We start from the raw sequence: 19,854 nt of genomic DNA on the forward strand, positions 1-19,854 counted from the left end.
TTGCAAATTGTCTGCCTCGTGAATGGCTGTTTCCTAGAGCCAAGCAAAAAACAATGGACAACAAATACTTAAATAGTTGTTGAATAAAAGCTGGACAGAATGAATAACCTCCTGTAGGCTGGGCACATTATGCATGCCATGAATGATCTTAACCACAATCTGAAAAGGGAGGTGGTGGTTGTTCTCATTCGACAGATGAGGAAACTGAAGCTTCACGTGGTGTGAATTGCCAAAGGCAAGTAATGGTCTTGAAGCCACATCTTTCTGACTCTGAAGCCACACTCCAACCAGGAAGCATCTTTGAAGCCTTTAAGCTAATTCTTGATATTGTGTGTGTGTGTGTGTGTGTGTGTGTGTGTGTGTCTTGTGGCTTGTATCATGCTTGAATATGTTAATGTGAAGGCAGAGAGGACTAGGCTTTATCCTCACTAGGTCTAAGAACAGGAGGAAGTATTGTTTCTCTTCTTGGTGTCCCGTGAGGAAGAACCAGCAGGTGACAGGGCTGAATGTTAGATCCAGTTCTGGGATCTGCCTTGGACTGGTGGGGGGGGGGAGCACCACAGATGCTTCTCAGGAGGGCCTTTAGGGACCCCAGAGGAAATCGCCCTTGACCTTCCCTGCTGAAATGGCCTTCTGGTACTTGTCCTGGCCCTCGAGGCTGGTGACAGGGATTTTTATGAGGCACACATGCCACCCTGTGAGCCCTGGTCGCCAGGCAGCTGCCACAGTGGCTGCTGCATTTGAGTGAGCATGACCACCAAGAGGGGGAACCTGAGTCATTGCGCACCTCCGGCGCCCTCTCTGCGCAGTGCCCCTCCCAGCCACACTACCAAGAGCGGGTTATTAACTCTTTATAGAAATAAGGAAACTGCAGCTGGGAGGGAGGAAGTGGCTTGTCCGAAGTCTCAGAGCAGAGAAATGGCTTGAGTTGGATTCGGGGGCCGCTGTTGCAAGGAGGAATAAAAGGGAGGAGGGACAGCGAGGCCTCCTGAGAAGGGGATAGAGGATGCAGGGAGGTAGAAGGAAAGAAGAGAGAAAGGGAGAAAATGGTGAGAGCAAAGAAGAGAGAGGGGTAAAAGAGTCAGCACCACAGATCCAGAGAGAAAAAGAGAGGCGCAGTGAGCAAGGGAGCTGTGGACGTAGGGAGAGAGACCAAGAGAGGGGATGAGACAGGGGAATGTGACAGAGACCCGGACGGAGATGGAGGTGACAGGGAGGCAGGCAGGGACGGACAGACAGAAGGCCAGAGTAGTGACAGTGACAGAGGGGAGGGGGTGGGGGGAGCACGCCGAGCGGGCGCGGGACGGCGGCGGGCGGGGGAGGCCGAGGGATGCTGGGCGCTGCGGCCGCCTCCTCCGGGCGCTGCGCCGCCCCCGCCCGGCCGCCCCGCCGCCCCCGCCCCCGGCTGCACGCGCCCGCAGCCTAATGACCGCAGCCCAGCCTGCGACGCGCGACCCGCGCGGACTCGAGCCGGCCGTCAGCTGGCAGCGCGGGGCCGACCGGGGAGCCACGAGCGCCGCAGCGACGGTGGCAATCCCTAGGCTCCGCGAGCCCTGATTGATTTGTCAGCCGAGGCGACAAAACAGCCCCTCTGATCCGCGCGCCCCGTCCTCGGCTTCCCGGGCGCAGGACCTCCCTCCCCGCGCCTCGCCCGGCTCCAGGCCGGCCCTGGAGGCTGGAGCGCCACGCCGGCCGGAGGAGGGAGCCCCCCGCCCCGCGGCCCGGGCCCCCGCGCCCATCCGCGGCCCCCAGCATCTCGAACCTCCTCTGGCTCGGCGGGGCCAGCCCGCAGGCCCTGGGGCTGCCAACAGCCCCCTCGGCTCCCCCCGGGCACCGTGCCAGTCCCCCCAGCCCTCACCCTGCCGCTCCCCCAGCCCGGCACCCCTGCCCCCCGCCCCCCGGCCCTGGCCCAGGGCCGCCCGCAGAGCCGGCCACACCCGCTGCGGAGGACACGGAAAGGTAAGAAGGAACCTGGGCTCGCCCAAAGGGGGGCAGGGGGCTGCGCGGGGGACGCGCCTAGGGGCACGGCGGGCACCCGCGGGCCCAGACCTGGGACGGCCTCTGCCACGGAGCCGGCGACACGCGAGAGCCCCGCCGGTGCCGCGAGGGCTGTGGTCAAGTTATAACTGTACAGGCAGGACCTGGTGGGAACTGGGTATGTTGGTCACCCATCTTTCTGTCCCGGGTCTTGCTCTCAGGTACAGAGATCTCTGTCCATATCTTTTATCTTTTAAGGATTTCTCTTCCTCTCCTTCATCTCCGAGTCTCTAAAAATTTATGGGACCATTTTCCTATGTCTTCTTGAGGAATCACTTCCAGGCTTGTCTCTTTCTCAGGCAGGAGTCTCTTCTGATTCCTTTTCCCAATTAAGCATATTCTTTCCCTGCTCCAATTTAGAAGAATTTTCTTCCTCTTTCTTAAGCCCCAGTGGAGAAGGAAACTCCTCGCAATTTACAACCGCCTTCTCTCTCACTCTCCCATTTGGAAGGCTGGAGCCCCTTCTCTGTTACCCTTTTACCCCTGAGTGTGCAGACAAATGCAGTTTGAGTTTTCAACTAGGGGGTGTGTTTTTCTGATGCAGGGGCCAGTTCTGGGGGCTCTTCACCCATAGCAGGGTACCAGCCATCCGTGTCAGCCTCCAGGCAAAGGGTGGCTGCCCAGGTGGACTGGGCATTTGTTGCCAGGGGCAAGGAGGGGATGACTTTACCCTGAAACAAAGAATTGAGGCCAATGGAGAGCGTCCTATCCTCTTCCGAGGTTGGAGAATCCTAGCTCCTAGGCTGAGGGGGTCACATTGAGCCTCCCTCCGCCAACCCCTTTAACTTTAAAATAGTTTAATGAACACAGAGAAAAATAATTTTTCTTTTTCTGTGTGGTGAGCAGTCTACAAAGGGACAGGGAAAAGGAGGGAGAGCGCTTTAACTCTGATCCCCGCAATTAGTTCCCCAGGATTGGGAGGTGGGGGCACCGGGGAGCCTCAGTTCTTCAGATACAAAAGCATTTAGATCGCTTTAGACCGGTTAATCCCGAGTCTGGCTCGGGTCTCTTTTGTTTCCCAACTCCATTGTGGGTTTTGTGCAGTTTCTCTCTGTTCGCGTGATTGACTAGCCAATGGATGGTAATTATCCAAATGTCCCCTCTGTCCTTTGACTGACTTCTCCGTATTATGGGCAACTGTCATGCATTCTGTCATTCCATATCATATTACACGTATTATCATATGAAGCCTTCCCGCCCCCCCAATATAAAGGAGAGAGCCTCAGCCCAGATGCTGCTGCTTTCAGAAGGAAGGGCCCCAAGAAATTTGTCCTGGGCGCGGTTTGGAATACAGAGCAGGGGACTCCCGAAATGGGAGGTTCTGCAGGTAATTTGTTTTGCTGGCTAGGGGGTGGGGGCAGGCTATGAGGCTGGGGTTAGAAAGATTGTGTTGGGGGCTTGGAGCAGGCTTGCCAGCTGGTGTTCCCCTGGATGGACCTGGAGCAGTTTGGACAGATCGGCATACCTTAGGGAGAAACTTAGAACCAGTCTTTTGACCGCAGAATATCAGAAAAGTCTGCAGGACTGGGTCCTTTTTGGGGTACAGGAGCTTAGTGGCACGTGCTCAGGACACCAGCCCTTGAGATCCCAAAATGCACCTCTCTACCTGTGGCCCTTTGTAGGACAAATCCTTTGGACTCTTGTCCCCGTTTGCTGCCCAGAAGCTAGAGACAGAAGAGCCAGCTGTGTCTGTTTCAAACCCCCACTAGCTGATGCTGAAGCTCTAAGAGTACACAAGCTTTTCCAATGATGCTTTTGCACAGATAAACTTAGTGCCCCTTGGTGCAATTTTGCGTGCCATCACTTAAGAAGGAGGCAGGATTTATAACAAGGAGGCTTTGCAGACAGAGGCTCTGGGGTCCTCTGAATCTGTGGGCAAGACTAGCCTTTCTTCTGCTAAAATGGGGAAAAAGTGTTTTATTATTGCAATGAATATGAAGTACCGACCAGATGTACAGCCTCGCAGTTAATTACCTTGTTCTTCATCAAATATATGAGCAATAAATTCTCCAGGAAGGGAGGAGTGTGTGTGTGTGTGTGTGTGTGTGTGTGTGTGTGTGTGTGTGTGTGTGTGTAAATGGATAGATAGATGAATGCAGGGGACAGAGAAACACTCTTTTTAAGACTACAGAAAAAGATAGACAATTTTATGGGAAGCTTGATACACTGCTTCAAGATGCTTTAAATTTTTTGATGATCAAATATACATGATCATGCTGTGCATGTTAGGGTGTGAGGTGCACCGATGGTCAATGGTTATTGATCAGGCTGTTAAGTATTTCAGCTTCAGTTTTATAAATATAGATAGATCCCAGATGATTTAAAGAATTGGATAGTTAAGAAACTGGCATTCTACATTTCTTTGGAGAAGGGAAAATGTCTGATCAATTACAAAAAACCAAAACAAAAACAAACCATTGTTTACTAACCTTCCCCCCCCACCCCACCTCCCAAAAAAACCTTGGAAAATGTGAACTTCATTTTTAGGAGTTTTCAAGAATAGAGTAAAAATATTCCAAATGTTTTGTTTGGAGTCTGCCAAAAACACTTAGTTTACTTGAGCCTTATTCACAGGCTGGAAGTTTATATCTGTCTGTCTGTCTGCCTGACTCACTTTCTTTCTTTCTCTCTCTCTCTCTCTCTCTCTCTCTCACACACACACACACACACACACACACGTACACGCGTGCGCGCACTGAAAACCACAATTTTAACCCAGACTGACATGCTGCTGAAGAGATAGGGAGGGTGTCTTTTCTGGGAGTGGGGTCTAAGGTCCTTAAAACCCTTCTGGTTAGGAAGAGGGTGAACCGGCCACATGGCCTTTCCCAATTAACTAATTTCTCACTAATCTGAAGATCCATTTAGAAAGATGTGGACGGGGGGTGGGGGATGGAAATTTAAAGATAACCTCTAATTGGTTTGAAAAATTCAGTTGACACCTAGAAAACCTCTCTATTTCTCTTTCATTCTTACCCCACCCCTCTCTCTCCTCCTCTCCTACACTCTTTCTTGTCTCTTTCTCTCTTTTTTCCTTCTAGAAAGTAAAAGTGGACTTTGAAAGGAAGGGGCAATGAGAAACAGGAAGGGAGAGGAGAGAGAGGGAACTTTACATTTTTTTATTGTGTTGCATGGCAATCTTATTTGTAATCTTCAGACTAGCTATTCTTTAGAAAGAGCCTGTTCAAGAAAATCAGCCTTCGCCCAGATAAGGGAAATTTAAGCATACAGACAATTTATAGCTATGTTTTGGTCTCACATCTTAAAAAGACAGAGTACAGATTTTAGGTTTTTTTATCTGCAGAAAATATTTTCCAGCTAAGAGCCCCTCACTGGGGGAGCTCAGGCATTCCTCAACAGGATAAGTCTTCCCTGGAAATAAAAACTGAAATTGGCATTCCTCAAAAAAGTTGATCCACCTAGAAATGGATGAATCAGACCTGATTGGATGGACGTGCCCTTTCACCTTATTGTCTCTGACCTATCACTTAATTAATCTCTCCCAGATGCAGAGCTGTTGACAATGCCAAAGATAAGCAGTATTTTGAACAAAGCAGGAAGCTTTTTAAAGAACAAGGCAAAGTGAGATTTGAGGCTCTTAAAAATGTGTACCTCACCAGCACTTAGATGGAGAGCATTTTATAACATAGCTGGAGCTCAGAGATAGTCCCATTTTTGCTAGAAACTTTGCCTTCTTTTAACCACTCATATCTATCTACATTCATTTTCTTCCTCTTCCCTCTCTGTCCCTCGTTCCCTTCCTTCTGCCACTCCCCTCTCCGGATTCAGACTGTCCATGGCTAGTTTCCTAAAAATTGTTCTCCGCTTCCCAGCCTTATTTCTGGCTCTTCAGATCCTTTTTATGGTATTAGGGCTATCGAGGTGGTCAGCTTCGAAGGCTTTGGGTGACAAAATATTGACTGCATTTGCTACTACCTTATGAAGGAGGACATTTGTGCTGGAGGCACCTTGGTGACATACAAGGAATAGTTCATTAATTAAAAGACTTGCTAATTGCTGCTTGAATTACTGTACAGAGAGAATGAAATGGGTTTGTAAAAGATGACAATTGGGGGAATACATTTTTTTGCTTAAAACATTTTTATAAATAGGTCCTAGAAAATGTGTTGGTTTTACTCATGCCTCTATCGTCAACTATTCAATTGAGCTTCAATTAATGATAATATATGGTCTGGGATCCTTAGCCGGGCTGACTGATGGAAGAGCTTTGTTGAATTTGGTGCAGGTGGCACTGTTTAATAAGCACAGGAAAGAGTGAATAATGTAGTGCTTGCAAAGAGAAGTAAATGCAAAATAGATCGCTCTAATTATGGCAGCCTCCAGAAATGGAGATGCAAGCTGAAATGGCCAACTAGCTGGGAAATTCCAAATAGAGCTGATTGTCCCCTGCCTTTTTTTTTTTTTTTTTTTACTGTCAAGGACTGACATGGTAGCTTAAAAGTAAATTTGGATGAGCTCATCTGACTCAACACAAGCTCAAATTCCAAACCTGGGTCTGGTGACCTATCAATGTTTGCCTTAACTGTCTAGAATCTTTTACCAGATAGTACAATTCAGCTCTAAAACAGGGCCATCTGAACATTTCCTCCTGCGAGAGATAGCACAAGCTCATTACCACTAGTCTCTATGCTTTATTGCAAAGTGTCAGAAGATTTTGTTTTTGTTTTTGTTTGGTTTTGTTTGAATTTCTTCATGCCTGAGAAAATGAGTCTATAGAAAATCAAAGTGTGAAGACTTAAACAAACAGAATTTCCCATATACCTGTAATGATTTTCATTCATGCAAAGATAATCGATGGGACATTAGTTGTTTTAATTAATGGAAGAATAAAAATGGGAGGAGGGGCAAGGGGCTGGGCTTCAGCTGTAGCATACGTGGGAAATGACTGTTCCTCACCTAAAGAGACAATGCTGCCTTCCCAGACAGCAGTAGAGATGTACTAATCGGGCCAGCGGAAAGTTGGACTGGGGTAGAAGGGTCCTGCCGAAAGGGAAGAGTGAGAGATGGTGGCCATGCACTTTCCGTCCCCTGCAACTTCACTGTTCCCCTCGGAAATGTACCAGGTCCTACATCACCTCAAAGGAGAGGCGCCTTCTTACTTCCAGGGAAGGTACCATTTGTACTAGAAGCCTAGTATCTTTTGTGATGCTAAAATAGTGCCAGTGGCTGAGAAGCCCCAAATCAACATTCGTTAGCCTGGATTAAGGAAAGGCTGGGGCTGAATATGTGTGGGCTTCGTGAACAGGGCTGAGAGATGGTACTGGGTGTGCTAGATATGGGATGATCGGTACAACAATGCCTCCAGTGAGTGTATAGAGCCTCTTGTCCTCTGACCGGGGACCCAGAGAGGAGCCAAGTCCAGCATCTTTAGCCCCAAAACCCTCTTTTTGTTCTGTGGAAATGTTTACCAAACCCACCTCCAGTCTAGTCAGCGCTGGCTGGGCACTTGCGTCCTTTTAGAGTATGTGAAGCTCATAAAAGGTTTATGAGAAACCTTTCCTTAGAAATAGAGTTTAGGAGTATCCTGTTGTCAGAGAGGGATGGCAGAGCTGCCTTTGAATGAAGGACTGCGGTAGGACATTTTTCCAGTTTCAAGTGCATGTAGATACAAGAATTGTCAGCTAGTCCAGAATTCAGCTGCTTCCGCTCTCATCCTCACTTTTTTCCCTGCAAAATCTTCCTGATTCTCCTTTGAGTAAAATGTGGTACCCTGTGTGAAGAAATTAATGCTGTTATTTGTGCTTCAACCTAAAAGGCAGCTAGATTAGCAAAATTAGCAAAATGGCTCTTCTAGGACTGGGTAGTTTCTGGGTTAGATTAAAAAGAAATCACCCTCAAGGAATTGCTGTAGTTATACTAGCTGGAAAAAAAAATTGACATCTTTTTGCAATCTTTATTTATTTATTTTTTGCTTCCAGGGCAATTTACATCTTTGCATGGAAATTAGTAGGTGGGGAAATGCAATTAGCTATTGCGTATTTTGTTACAATTCTTCTTTAAGAATAATCTGACCTGACAGATTTACGTTGTTGACAATGTGATTTAAGCAGGACCCCGATACAAACTTTCCCCACCCTAATCGATAATGGTAAATCCTTTTGCTGAGGTGAACAATCTCTGACCTAGTATTCATATTTCCTTTACCGATTCCCTGTAATAAAATTGAACATTTTGTCACCACTTTGAGAAACACTGCCAAACACCTTAAAACACATGTCACATGCCAGCAGCCCCTCATTTCCCTCCTCCGGGAGTTTCTACATCTGGAATCATAATCACAGATAAAAACCTTGACAAAATTGCATCTGAGCACATTCCTCTCCGAAGCTCTCACTTTCTCATAACATTTAATACAATATTAATACCTGCTACCGAAAGGCAGAGGGGAGGGAAAGAGCTGCCAACCTCCACGTTTCCTGGTGCATCATGTTCAAACCTGAAACTCACACTTCGTGTTTCATTTTAAGTTCAGTGCATTTAACAGGGCCCTGGAGAGAGGGCCCTGGTTAGTTCCCCAACCTGCTCAGCTGACGCCCAGGGAGGCAGTTTCAGAATTGTTCAGATCACTGCAGAGAGAGCAGAAGGAATTGGCTTCCTCTCTGCCTGAGACAGGCCAAGCCACTTATCTATCCACAGATATAGGGTTCCTCTTTGAAACGACTAAGGCCCCACTAATTTTTATTGTCCGTAGTGGTGACCAGCAGATTTTCTGTAAGGTAAGGTGTGACCAAGGTAATGAGCTGATTTCAGAAAGAGATTGCCATGCCTGAGCCGATTTGCTGCTGACAGGCTCTCATATCAATATAGAACACTCCCACCTTTGCTGAACAGAGCCCACAGGCCTGGAAGGGGGGTCCTTGTTGAGGATATGGGACTTTCCTGCCAACCCTGCAACTCACATCACCTCATCTTTTCTTGGAGATGTCCACAACCCTACATTCCTGCAGTGGCAAGGAATCACCATTCCTCTACTACACGAACAAGAGATAGAGGTTAGAGAGGAGGGAGAAGTGCAGGAAGCGTACCCCACTGGGGAAGAGGGGTCCTGGGGGCATGCGTGATGCCCTTGAAGTGGACTTTCAGAGGTTGGTGGCTTTGTTTAGTCCCTGCCATTCTCTAACTTGAATTAGGGCCAAGACAGAATATAGCAATCCCAAGGAGTCCAACCAGCCATGCTCCCTCCCTTTTAAATATTTAAACGTCCAGGTTTCTGGACCGAGGAACCAGTACCTCTAGTAACAGCCTCCCTGCAGAGGGGCACTTACACACGTGCGTGCGCGCGCGCACACACACACGCGCGCACACACACACACACGCTTTCCTAAGCAAGACCCACTTCTACGAGCAAAGAGTATAATTTGTTGAATGGTGCAGCACGGAGAACAGAGGACATTACACTCAGAACCCAGGCCGGCAACTGGCCCCGAGACTGCAGCCAACAGCTTAAAGAAAACAGTCCTTTCTGCTTCTAGGCAGGGAAGAAATGTCGTTTTTGCCTCTTTCTTCTTTGCAGTTATTATCCAAGAGGCTTCCCCCAACCCCAGTCTGCAGCACCATCTTCAGAGTTTCAGGTCATCTATTGCCAGTGCCCAAAGGCAGACAGGTCTTGGGGCCAAGGAGAGCAGCAATCCCTGTACAGAATCCTCCCCTGGTGGCTCCCAAATCTGGTGGGTTTTCTGCCTGCCTTTTCCTCGGGGGAGACTCCGGAGAGGCTGCAAAAATCTGGGCGCCCGCTCGCTCGCTTGTCAAGAAGCAAACTGTCTTCACATTCTCCAAGAGCAACATCCCTGCCTAGGAAAAGGAAGGAAGAGGCAAAATAAATAAAACCAGTTAATGTTGTAGTTAACTTGCAAATCAAGTAAATCTGTTGGTGCCGTATTTGAGAAATAAACCATCAGAGCGTCACAGCAAACACACACTTCTGAACGTCTTCATTTTGATTTAATGGTATATCAGCGTCAACTATCGCTTCCTCTGCTGGTACACACGGCCTGATGCCGCGGGAGGAGGGTGCCCATGTTTATCACCGAGTGAGATGACTAATTACACCTTGTCAATCACCGGCTATGAAGACATAAAACCAGCACGCACAATGAAGTAGTTGCCTGCAGCGTCAATTAGTTGGCGATTCGGAGGTTATGGCGTGGCCCTGCTTTGGCCGCCTCTAATAACGGGACAGAGCTCCGGGAACAGCGCACTGATCAATCACCCTCCTTCCGCGGCTCCCCGGCTCCCGCCCCTTCTTCCCCCGCCCGGCCCGGCCTCACTTTCTCTGGGCGGCATGTGCTTCCTCCCTCCGCGGTCCCGGCACGGTGGCGCCGGCAGCCCCGAGAGCCCCGGGAAGTTTGCGCGCCGCGGCCCCGCAGCCGGCAGCCGGGAGCCCCGCAGCCTTCGGGGAGCGCCGGGGCTGGTGGCCCCTTTGTTGGAAGAGGCGTGGAGGGAGCGCTTTTGTTCTGAGTTAGTCACGGTGGCCGGCTGGAGGCTGCTACCTCATTATGCGCCGGGTCTGCTTGTCTGCGAGGAAGCAGATGGTGGGGAGGTAGGCAGCGGCGAGAGTAGCCAAACCTGAATTCAGTTCACCTGTCACCTCCCACAAAAGGCAGGTTCGAGGGACTTCGGGCTTCTTTTCCCCTCTCTGGGGGAGGGGCGTCGAGGGACCGCTGTTTCCGGCGCCAACAAACATTCCCTTTACCTGCGGGTGCCTGCTCCCCCCCCCCCTGCCTTCCCCTCGGCTGCGGCTCCTCGCACCGTGTAAATGTCACTCACGTGTCAGGACGTGTGTTTACAGCCTGTTCCTCTCCTCGTTTCGTCTCCGCGGACGGGGCTCAGCGGTTGTGTCATGTCCCCCAGCCGCTGAGGGAGATTAGCAAAGTTACCGGACTCTGAAACCCGGGGCCGGGCACCCAGATCCCTCTCCGCCGCGGGAGATGCGTTTGAGCTGAGCCTCTCGCAGCTCGGAGCGCGTCCGAGCCTGACACCGAGAGATAAACGGTCGGGCGCGTCCGGCAGGAATCCTGACTGCCAGGGAATTTGGGGTCGGTCAGCGCTGTGTGGGCTGCTGGTCAGAGGGGTGGCGACGAAATCGATGATTAACTGAAACATGAGGGGGGAGTGAAAGAGCCACCGGGGTGTATTCCACGTTTCTTGGGAAGCCGGCGGCAACAGTTACGAGTGCTCCTCCCCCCGCCCCCAGCTTCTGCGGCAGCCCCTCGAGTTCTCAAAAACGTATTGCATCCATCCAGCCCGGGCGCTGAGCTGCACCAAGGACAACCGCTCCAGCTTTGTCACATTTTTTTTTTCCTACCGGTTGGGCGACCTCCAGATGAACCCCGGTGACTCCCAGATTAGATTTTGATTCCCTACTTTCTTTGAAAAAAAGTGCCCCAGATGCGTCAGTACAACACGTCCGTGTAGGCGTCCGCGTGCCCGGGCGCGGGCCATGTGCGGGAGCCAAAGCACACAGCTCTGTGAACACACGCGCACGCGCATCTTTGGGTTTATAGTCGTTACCTCGTGTTGGGGCATCTGTGCATGTGCAGCGTATACACATATTCTTGTAACTTCAAGAGTTTTCGCAAATACGCAAAACATGGCCTCCTAGAAACCGCACGCAGGGATTTAGGTAGAATCGCCTGAGCATGTAATTACAGGTATAACTGCAATTTCCCGCTTTCCAGATGCCTCCCCCTGCCTGGCACTGGACACTTACTTATACTTGATGTGAACGGGCAGACTCTAGCTCTACCTTTCTGCTGGCTGTGGTTTTTGCTAATGGCGATGAACATGTGCGTTTGCACACATGAACACAAGTGCCTGGGCATCACGAGCACATATATATATTTGTCATGTATGGTATGTGGAAAGTATGATTTTGTGCTGTCTCAACTCTGCCCTGTAAGATCAACTTCATGGATCTCAGCTAGCCCCTTACCTCCTCCTGGGGAGTAAGTCACTTCAGACTGACCTGCCTCCAAGCAGACCCAGGAGATGAGAGTCTGTCATTGACTTGCTCATTCAGTTTTCCCTCTATAATCATTTTTTATTTTCTAAGTTCAGCTTCACCACACACCTGGGTCTCGCCCTCAAGGAGTCCCCAAGAGACTCTAGGTTGAGCTTGAAGTCTGGGGACTGGGATTAGCAGTTGGGATTAGCTGACAGGCCAGGTTGTTGGTCCTTGGAGAAGTGGTGCAGCCAGGCGGCTGGATGGACCTGGTCAACAGCTGGGTTTATGGCACATGCACCCAGTGGTCAGAGAATGGGCCTGTGGTCTTTAAGAATCTACTGACGCCTAATGTATCTGTGAGTGGGAAAGTTTTCAATAGGAGATGGAGAGAATTAAGAAGGAGCAATGAAAGAATTTGCTTAGTGCCTCCTGTGTTCCAGGCATTTTACATCCATGATCTCTTAACTTCATCACGCCCATGTGCGGAGATGTTCCCCACTGGAAAGCTCAGAACAGGCAAAGGGGAGTCAAGTCACTTGCCTAAGGTTAGATGTGTGTATAAATGGCAGAACTTGGATTTGAACCGATGCTTAGCTCCTAAAGGCATGTGAGGGCACCCAATTACAGGCTGGAGAGAGACTGGGAAGAGCGAGAAATCAGGCCCTGGCTCACTTGGAGAGGGAATATGCTGGCTGGCCCCCTCCCCGGGAGTCACAGTTCCCGAGCAAGCTCTTGCCTCTCTTGCTGGACTGGGTCCCCAGGAGGCCTGCGTGGCTGCAGGCAGCCCGCCGGGCGCGGAGCCTGGCTCCAAGGCCAAGCTGGGCGGGAAGCAGCGGAGGGCTCCCGCAGCTCTGCCCCCGGCCTGCCTTCCCAGGCCTCTCCAGCCGGTGCCCGAGGCGGCGGCTCCAGGACGAGGGGAGACCTGAGTGAGACCTCTTCAAGCATCCCGTGGCTGAGCCTTTTCAGGATGGAGACGGCCGGGAGAAAGGGTTTAATTTTCCTTCCCGAAGAAATCACAGGAAACTGTTCGTAGCTTAAAAACTCCAACCCCCCCCTTCCCCCTTTCCTCCCTCCCACTCCTCCTTTCCAGCCTCGCCCACCAGCTCCCACCAACTCCTGGCTCTTCTCTTCTTCTTGCTTCTCCCCTCCCTCTCGGGTCTCCCGCCTTCTTGGAGCACGCGCTGCCAGGGCCCGGGGTGCCGGGCGGCCAATGGCGCGGCGGCAGGACGTGATGTCAGGCGCGGCTGTAGAAAAGGCGCGGACGCTTGGCTGGCGCGGACTGCAGAGCCGGGGCTGGGCTCGGCGCGCTCTTGGAGAGCATTGCGCGCGGCTGGGCCCGCGGCCGACGACTCCTCCTCCCACTCTGCTCCTCCTCCTTTTTCTCCTCCTCCTCTACCTCCTCTCAGCCTTCCTACTCCTCGCCATGCACCCCTCCTCCTCCTCCTCTTCCTCCTCCTCCTCTTCAATTCTCCCGGTGGCTCGGCTCGGCTCGCTGTCTTTGGAGAAACCCGTACTCCAGTCGCCCACCCAACGTCTAAGCGGGTCGCCTTAGGCTGGGGGCGCACCCCAGGGAGAGGAAAGGTCCAGGCAGTTGGGCCGCCCCGGGCACCTAGACGCTCTCGGGTGAGCCCGGATCGCAGCCGTCGCCGCCTCGGGCAGACTTTGCGCTCCTGCGTTGCGCCCCGGGCGCCGAAGCCGGGCCGGCAATGCCAGCGGCGTGAAAGCGCCCGCGGCGGGCGCCGACCTCTGCCCTTGTCTCCCGCCCTCTTCCCCCCAGCCCCGTGCCCTTGTGACCCTGGCTTTGGCGCCGCCGCCCAGGCGCCCCGCGATGTAGCTGCCCCCGAGCCTCGGCGGGAGGCGTCCTGGCCGGCGGGCGCCTGGGTCCCGGAGCCCGGCCTGGGGGCGCAGCCGAGCTCGGGCGGGGCCGGGGCCGCGGTGGCGATGCACCGGGCCCGTTAGCGCCGGGCGCGCCAGGCAACTGAGGCGGGGGGCAAGCCCTCCCGCGGAGGAGCCGCGCCCCCGGCCCCGCCGGTCCCGCCGCGATGCTGTTCCACAGTCTGTCGGGCCCCGAGGTGCACGGGGTCATCGACGAGATGGACCGCAGGGCCAAGAGCGAGGCTCCCGCCATCAGCTCCGCCATCGACCGCGGCGACACGGAGACGGTAGGCACACGGCCGCGGGTCGGGGCGGAAAGCTGGGACGGGGTCGTGTCGGTCTGCGCCTCTGCTCCCCAAAGTTTGGGGGCACTTTGAGGAGCGTTCTTCGTGCGGCACGGGACTGGGCGCTGGGGATCCGCGGATGGGATTCAAGGCCTGTAGCTCTCGATTCGGGAGCAAACCAGGCTGCTGGGGCAGAGGGAGAAAACAAGGTTGAAATCGAAATTTTAGACCCGGAGGGTGGAAGAGAGCATTTCTCCCGAAGTGGGAGTGAAATCCTGTTCACCGCCCGAGATGGCTCTCTTCTCGCTTCGTCGGTCTCTTTGGTCGCCAGTCCCCGCACTCTCTTCCAACACTCGGCCCTGGCTGCTGGCGGCTCCGAGCAGGGAGCTCTGGAGCTCTGGAGCTCCGGACCACTTGAGCGGGAGACTCCCGCCTCCTGGCAATCGGAGTTCCCTCCCCAGCGCAATTTCAGGGATTGAAAGCTTCTGGGCCAGCGCTTTTCGTTGACCGCGACTAGGGCCTCCTGGCCGCCCGACTGGGCCAGGCCATGGCTCGGAGTTCAGGCTTCGGCCTGGCTCTCGCGGAAGGAGAGTCCATTCGGATCTCCACACCTGGCTCCGCCGGCGCAGCCCCAAGGAGTCAGTTCCTCGCCCCAGACCTCCCTTGGGGCCAGACCAGTAGACGCTGCCCAAGCTGGGCCCAGAAGTGACCTTTAGAGGCCGACGAGGTGGGGAGCACGGGCAAAGTTTCTCAGCTCGAAAAGCAGCAGCCCTAGTGCCTCCGACTTCCAGGCTCTTCTTCCTGGGTTAACCGGTCTCAGCCTGTCTGCATAGCCGAAGATTTGGACTGGGCTTCTTGTGCACTCAGAGACTTTGAAGGGTGCCTCTGAATCCCACTCACCATCTCCCAGGATTCTGGGACCTGCGATCTGCCCTGGCCTAACAAGGACCCAGAGATCACTGGGACTGTGGGCCAGGAATTCCTCTGCGTTTCTGGAGAGGAGTCTGTGTGGGGATTGACTTTTAAAGGTCATCTTAACCCTTTTCCTGGGGGCCCAGCCGAGAGGTTCCTGTAAGAAACAGTTTGGGGAGCTTTTGGACGGCTTGACTGGGGGTAGCCACCGCTGCCCCAATCTCCAAACACAGCCCGGGAATTTCTGGGAAAAGGGCAGAGGGGACAGGAATGGGGAGAAATCGGTGGGAGATCTATCCAGGCCAGCAACTGGTCTTGGGCCTGTGGCCGGCTTGAGCTGTTGTGGGCGGGCCTGGGTTCTGAGCCTCCTGGATATGGGCCTTTGGGGTTGGAGGGGAGCACACCGCATACCCTGGCCGCTTCCTCCGCCTTTCGGGCCAGCCGGAGTTACCGAGGGAGCCACGGGTGCCGCGCGGTTTTACCGCGGCGGCAGGATCGCAGGTTGACGCAGGCGCTGCCGTCTCCCGCCTCCCTCCCTCCGCAGACCATGCCGTCCATCAGCAGTGACCGCGCTGCGCTGTGCGCCGGCTGCGGGGGCAAGATCTCGGACCGCTACTACCTGCTGGCGGTGGACAAGCAGTGGCACATGCGCTGCCTCAAATGCTGTGAGTGCAAGCTCAACTTGGAGTCGGAGCTCACCTGTTTCAGCAAGGATGGAAGCATCTACTGCAAGGAAGACTACTACAGGTAGCCCCCCACCTCAGGCGGGACCCACTGCCCCGCAGGACTCCCCATCTCAGACGCAGTCTTGACTGTCTCCTTTCTCTCCAGTCCCAAGGGAGGGTTCCCTACTTAGGTCCTCCCTTCTTCAAGCCAGCATGGATTGGGGGATAAACAGCCATTTGGGAGAACTCTTGGAAAGGTCTGTGAAGTATAGGGACCCAGAGAAAAGCAGAAGCTGCTGTCTTTTGAGCTTAGACCATAACTGTTTGGGTTGGGGGGTCCTCACATCCATTTCTCTTTGAAGTTTCTTGGGTCAACCAGAGGGAACAGAAACAAGCACCCCCCCCTCCCCAACCCAGGCAGCTTGGGCTGGTGTGAAACAAAGTTGGAGGGAGAGCTGGGGGATTGGATGGGGGCATTTCCGGGTCTTTGGTGGTGATGGGAGTGGAAGCTGGCCAGGATTAAGGAATTGGAATCCTTACAGACTCCCAGTTCCTTGTTTCTCCTCTCTGGGTTTAGGGTTAGGGTCTGTTTATATATTCTCTCTCCTCTTTCTCTCCCTGTCTCTGTGTCTCTTCCAAATTACAAAGGTCTGTAGGATTCCCAGGCACTGGTGTGGAGGGCAGGGGTAAAGTTTCAGGAAGGGTAACTGGGGGGGGGGGTTCTCCCCCACTCCCAAGCAAAGGCTTTCCTAGGGCTTGCTCAGGCTCTGGGTAAAGTAGAAGCCTTTGTAGGCATGAAGATAGTTAAGGGACTCTCTATTTCGGGGTAGGACCAGATGCGGGCCAAAATCCAATCCCCTCTTCCCCCATCTTCCAAGTTAAGACCCAGGTTGAACATCTTGAGGAGGGGATTTCCCCCATTGGCAGCAGCGGCACCTGGAGGAGGAATATGGGGGTCCCCAACCGTGTGTCCCCACAGTCCCTCCTTCGATGGTCCCTACAGGCGGTTCTCTGTGCAGCGCTGCGCCCGCTGCCACCTGGGCATCTCAGCCTCAGAGATGGTGATGCGGGCTCGGGACTTGGTTTATCACCTCAACTGCTTCACGTGTACCACGTGTAACAAGATGCTGACCACGGGTGACCACTTCGGCATGAAGGACAGCCTGGTCTACTGCCGCTTGCACTTCGAGGCGCTGCTGCAGGGCGAGTACCCCGCGCACTTCAACCATGCCGACGTGGCGGCGGCAGCAGCTGCAGCCGCCGCAGCCAAGAGCGCGGGGCTGGGCGCAGCCGGGGCCAACCCGCTGGGTCTTCCCTACTACAATGGCGTGGGCACAGTGCAGAAGGGGCGGCCGAGGAAGCGCAAGAGCCCCGGCCCGGGGGCGGATCTGGCGGCCTACAACGCTGGTGAGTGCGAGGCGCACCCAGCGCCCCCGTCGGGTTGGGGAAGAGTGTGTGGCGTCCACCCCCGCGAGCCGGAGTGAATCTCAATGTGCAATATACACTTGCATATACAGCACTCGGAGTACTCCAGCCCTTAGTTTCCCCGAGCTCTAAGCACCGTAGGACCTGGCTGGAGGCACGTTAGCCTCCTGGGCTCCAGACCCTACGGCCTCAGCTGTGGCAGGACCAGAGGGTGTTTTAGTGTTGTCGCTGAGAAATTTTTTAGGGGCGTCTTTTTGGTTGGAGTCTTTCCCTCACTTTGCTGGGCAGAAAGTACAAGGATAGAGAAAGCAAGGTGGAGCCCCCACCAAGCAGGCTCGTGGTTGGCGAGGCTGAGGGCGGGAGCTGCGGCGATAGATGAGCCAGATAGTTGAGCCAGGCAGGGCAGTGAGGGTCCCAAGGGAAAGGACTGGCGGTGGCTGGGGGCACCGAGCTCAGCGTGGAGCGCGACGGGTCTTGTGAAATGTGCTGAGGGCAGAAAGGCCCGGGAAATTTGGGCCCAGGAGCCTTCTGAGCAAGAGCAGGTCGTTTTCCTCGGCTGGATCCTTCTGCCCTGCCAGGTCTCGGCTTTTCCTGGGCTCCTTCCTTGGAGTTCCCGGCGACAGCGGGGCGCTGAGATGAGAGCTGTGACCCTCGGAAGCCAGCGCCCGGGGGATGGGACCGGGATAGGCCTGGCCTCGCGCCGGGGTAGGGTGGCGGGCTGGTTTCGCATTTCCGGCGTCTTTGAACCCTGGGCCGTTCTGGGGGAGGCTCTGCCCCCCTCCCGTGCCCCTCTCCGCTCAGGACAGCTGCTGAGGTTCTGGGGCCCCGCAAATTGAACCGTCAACATCTGCCTGAAGTCTGCACGGCCCGGAAAGGTTTATGACTCCCCGGGCTTCTGAACTAGATAGAGTTTATTTGCTGTTATTCTTTCCTTCGTTTGCGACAGAATCGGATTTGGGGATTTTGTTTTCTTCCTCCTTTTCCCCTTAGTCTAATGCACAAGTGGAAACAAAACAAAACAAAGCAAAACAAACCCAGGACTCCTTGGAGAGGGCAGCGGTGGGGAAGAAGTCAGGGTTATTTTGATCTCTAAAAATCCGAGCTGTCTGGGGGAGAAAAATAAGGAGTTCTCCTGTTCGCTCCAACGAAATTAGTTCTTGGAAGATCATGGAACGTGTGTGTCTCAGTGTGTCCAGCTGGGAAGAAAGCCCCCAGTCTGGTAGATGGTGAAGTGACCTCAGGCAAGTCCACGCCGGCGGATCATAGATTTGTTGAAGGCTCTGCCAGAGATACCTCTCTCCAAAACTTCCATCCCTGATCTCCCACCACCCTGAAAAGAGACTAAACCGAGTTTAGACCAGGTCCCTCAAACAAAAGCCTTGTCCGTGATTCAAGCATGGTTGGCCTCTGGTAGCAAGCAGCAGGCGCCCGGCCACTGGGCACATGGAGTGGGAAGCGGGGTTGTTTTCCCCGGCCCCGCAGGTTCGCAACTGAGTTTGGCATGGAAAGGTAGAAAATCCAGAGATTTATTTGTGCTTTTTGCTGTTCCTCCACGTTCCCTGGCGAGGCTGCACCACACCGAGCAAGATGTGGCTGGAGGCTGTTTCAGGGAAGCTGGCACCTCGACAGGATACTCCCCACTGGGGTCATCTCCTTTCCCCTTTGGCCCCTCTCTCTCCTTTTTCTCCCTTTTGCTTCTCTCGGTCGCCCTTTCTCTATGTCACTATCTCACTCTGCGTGTGTCGCCCTGTTCCCTCCATCTCTCTCCTCGTGAGCGTCTCTGGCCTGGCTTGGCCGGCGCTTCCTGTACTGATTGAAACCGAGCGCTGCGCGTCGGCGGTGGCTACGCGGCTCGCTTACTTGGGGCTCCCGGGACCAGGCTCGGAAAAGAGGGCACCTTCCTGGGCGCATGGCAGGGCCAGGCCTCCCCAGGTCCGGTCGCCGTCCTCCTCTCTCCTCTCTCGACACCGACAGGAGAGAAATGGCCGCAGCTTGGGCCGTGGGGCTGCGGGGACTGGAAAGGGGGTACCGTGGAGAGTGCGACTGCGGGCGATGTGTACCGGCAAGTGTCTGTGCGTTTCTGACTGTGAAGACGCAACCTTGTTTGTGCGAGTGTCCCGTACCCAGCGGCCCAGGCATACCGACCCCTCTGCAGAGCCCATGGCTCTGGGGGATAGTGCGGTGGGGGGAGAGCCCTTATTTAAGGGCGGTGAGCTCCGGCGGAGCGGGATGGAGCGCCGTCGGTGCGCCGGTCCGCGGGTTGGGGACGAGCAGCCAGAGCCGCGGGGTCGCAGGTCGGCAAGCCCTTCCGGGGCGGTGGCCACGGCGGCCCTCCTCTGGCTGTCCCTCTGGTCCGAGAGTGCAGCCTGGGTCCCGGAGGCGGAACTGAAACCTCGGTTCAGCCCCGGGCAGGGCTGCCTCGCGGGCCAGGGGTGCGGGCAAGGCGGCCAGGGCGGGTGAGGGGCCGGGGCCGCGCACTTGGCCCCGGGGTTTGCGCGCCACGGCCGCGGGAGTCCCGCGCGGACCTGCCGGACGCCCGGGCCTCCCCCAGTCCCAGCTTTTTGTGTGTGTGTGCCTGGCGGCATAATTACTGATTTGATTCCAATCCATTATTTAGACAATTGAACCTACAATCTCGTCTTTAGTAAAATGAGGCGAAGTCAGATTTGATTACAGGTTCAGTCCCAGCGAC

General features: G+C 54.2%; 1 protein-coding gene across 2 annotated transcripts in view; it reads left to right on the forward strand.

Moving 5' to 3' along the window:
* The first annotated feature begins 2,986 nt into the window (after nucleotides 1-2,986).
* LHX2 (LIM homeobox 2) overlaps nucleotides 2,987-19,854 on the forward strand; it is a 29,796-nt gene continuing 12,928 nt past the window's right edge. The window contains exons 1-3 of one of the 2 annotated variants that reach the window (XM_039861435.1): nucleotides 2,987-3,364; nucleotides 15,617-15,819; nucleotides 16,741-17,144. In XM_039861435.1, coding sequence (XP_039717369.1) covers nucleotides 3,167-3,364; nucleotides 15,617-15,819; nucleotides 16,741-17,144 — 805 coding nt within the window. In that variant the 5' untranslated portion in view covers nucleotides 2,987-3,166. Of the gene's footprint in view, nucleotides 3,365-13,438; nucleotides 14,164-15,616; nucleotides 15,820-16,740; nucleotides 17,145-19,854 lie in introns of those variants that run through there. The other variant, XM_039861436.1, reaches the window with a different exon arrangement.

Source organism: Pteropus medius, unplaced genomic scaffold (assembly GCF_902729225.1).
Source record: "Pteropus medius unplaced genomic scaffold, Ma_sr-lr_union100, whole genome shotgun sequence".
Classification (NCBI taxonomy): Eukaryota; Metazoa; Chordata; class Mammalia; order Chiroptera; family Pteropodidae; genus Pteropus; species Pteropus medius.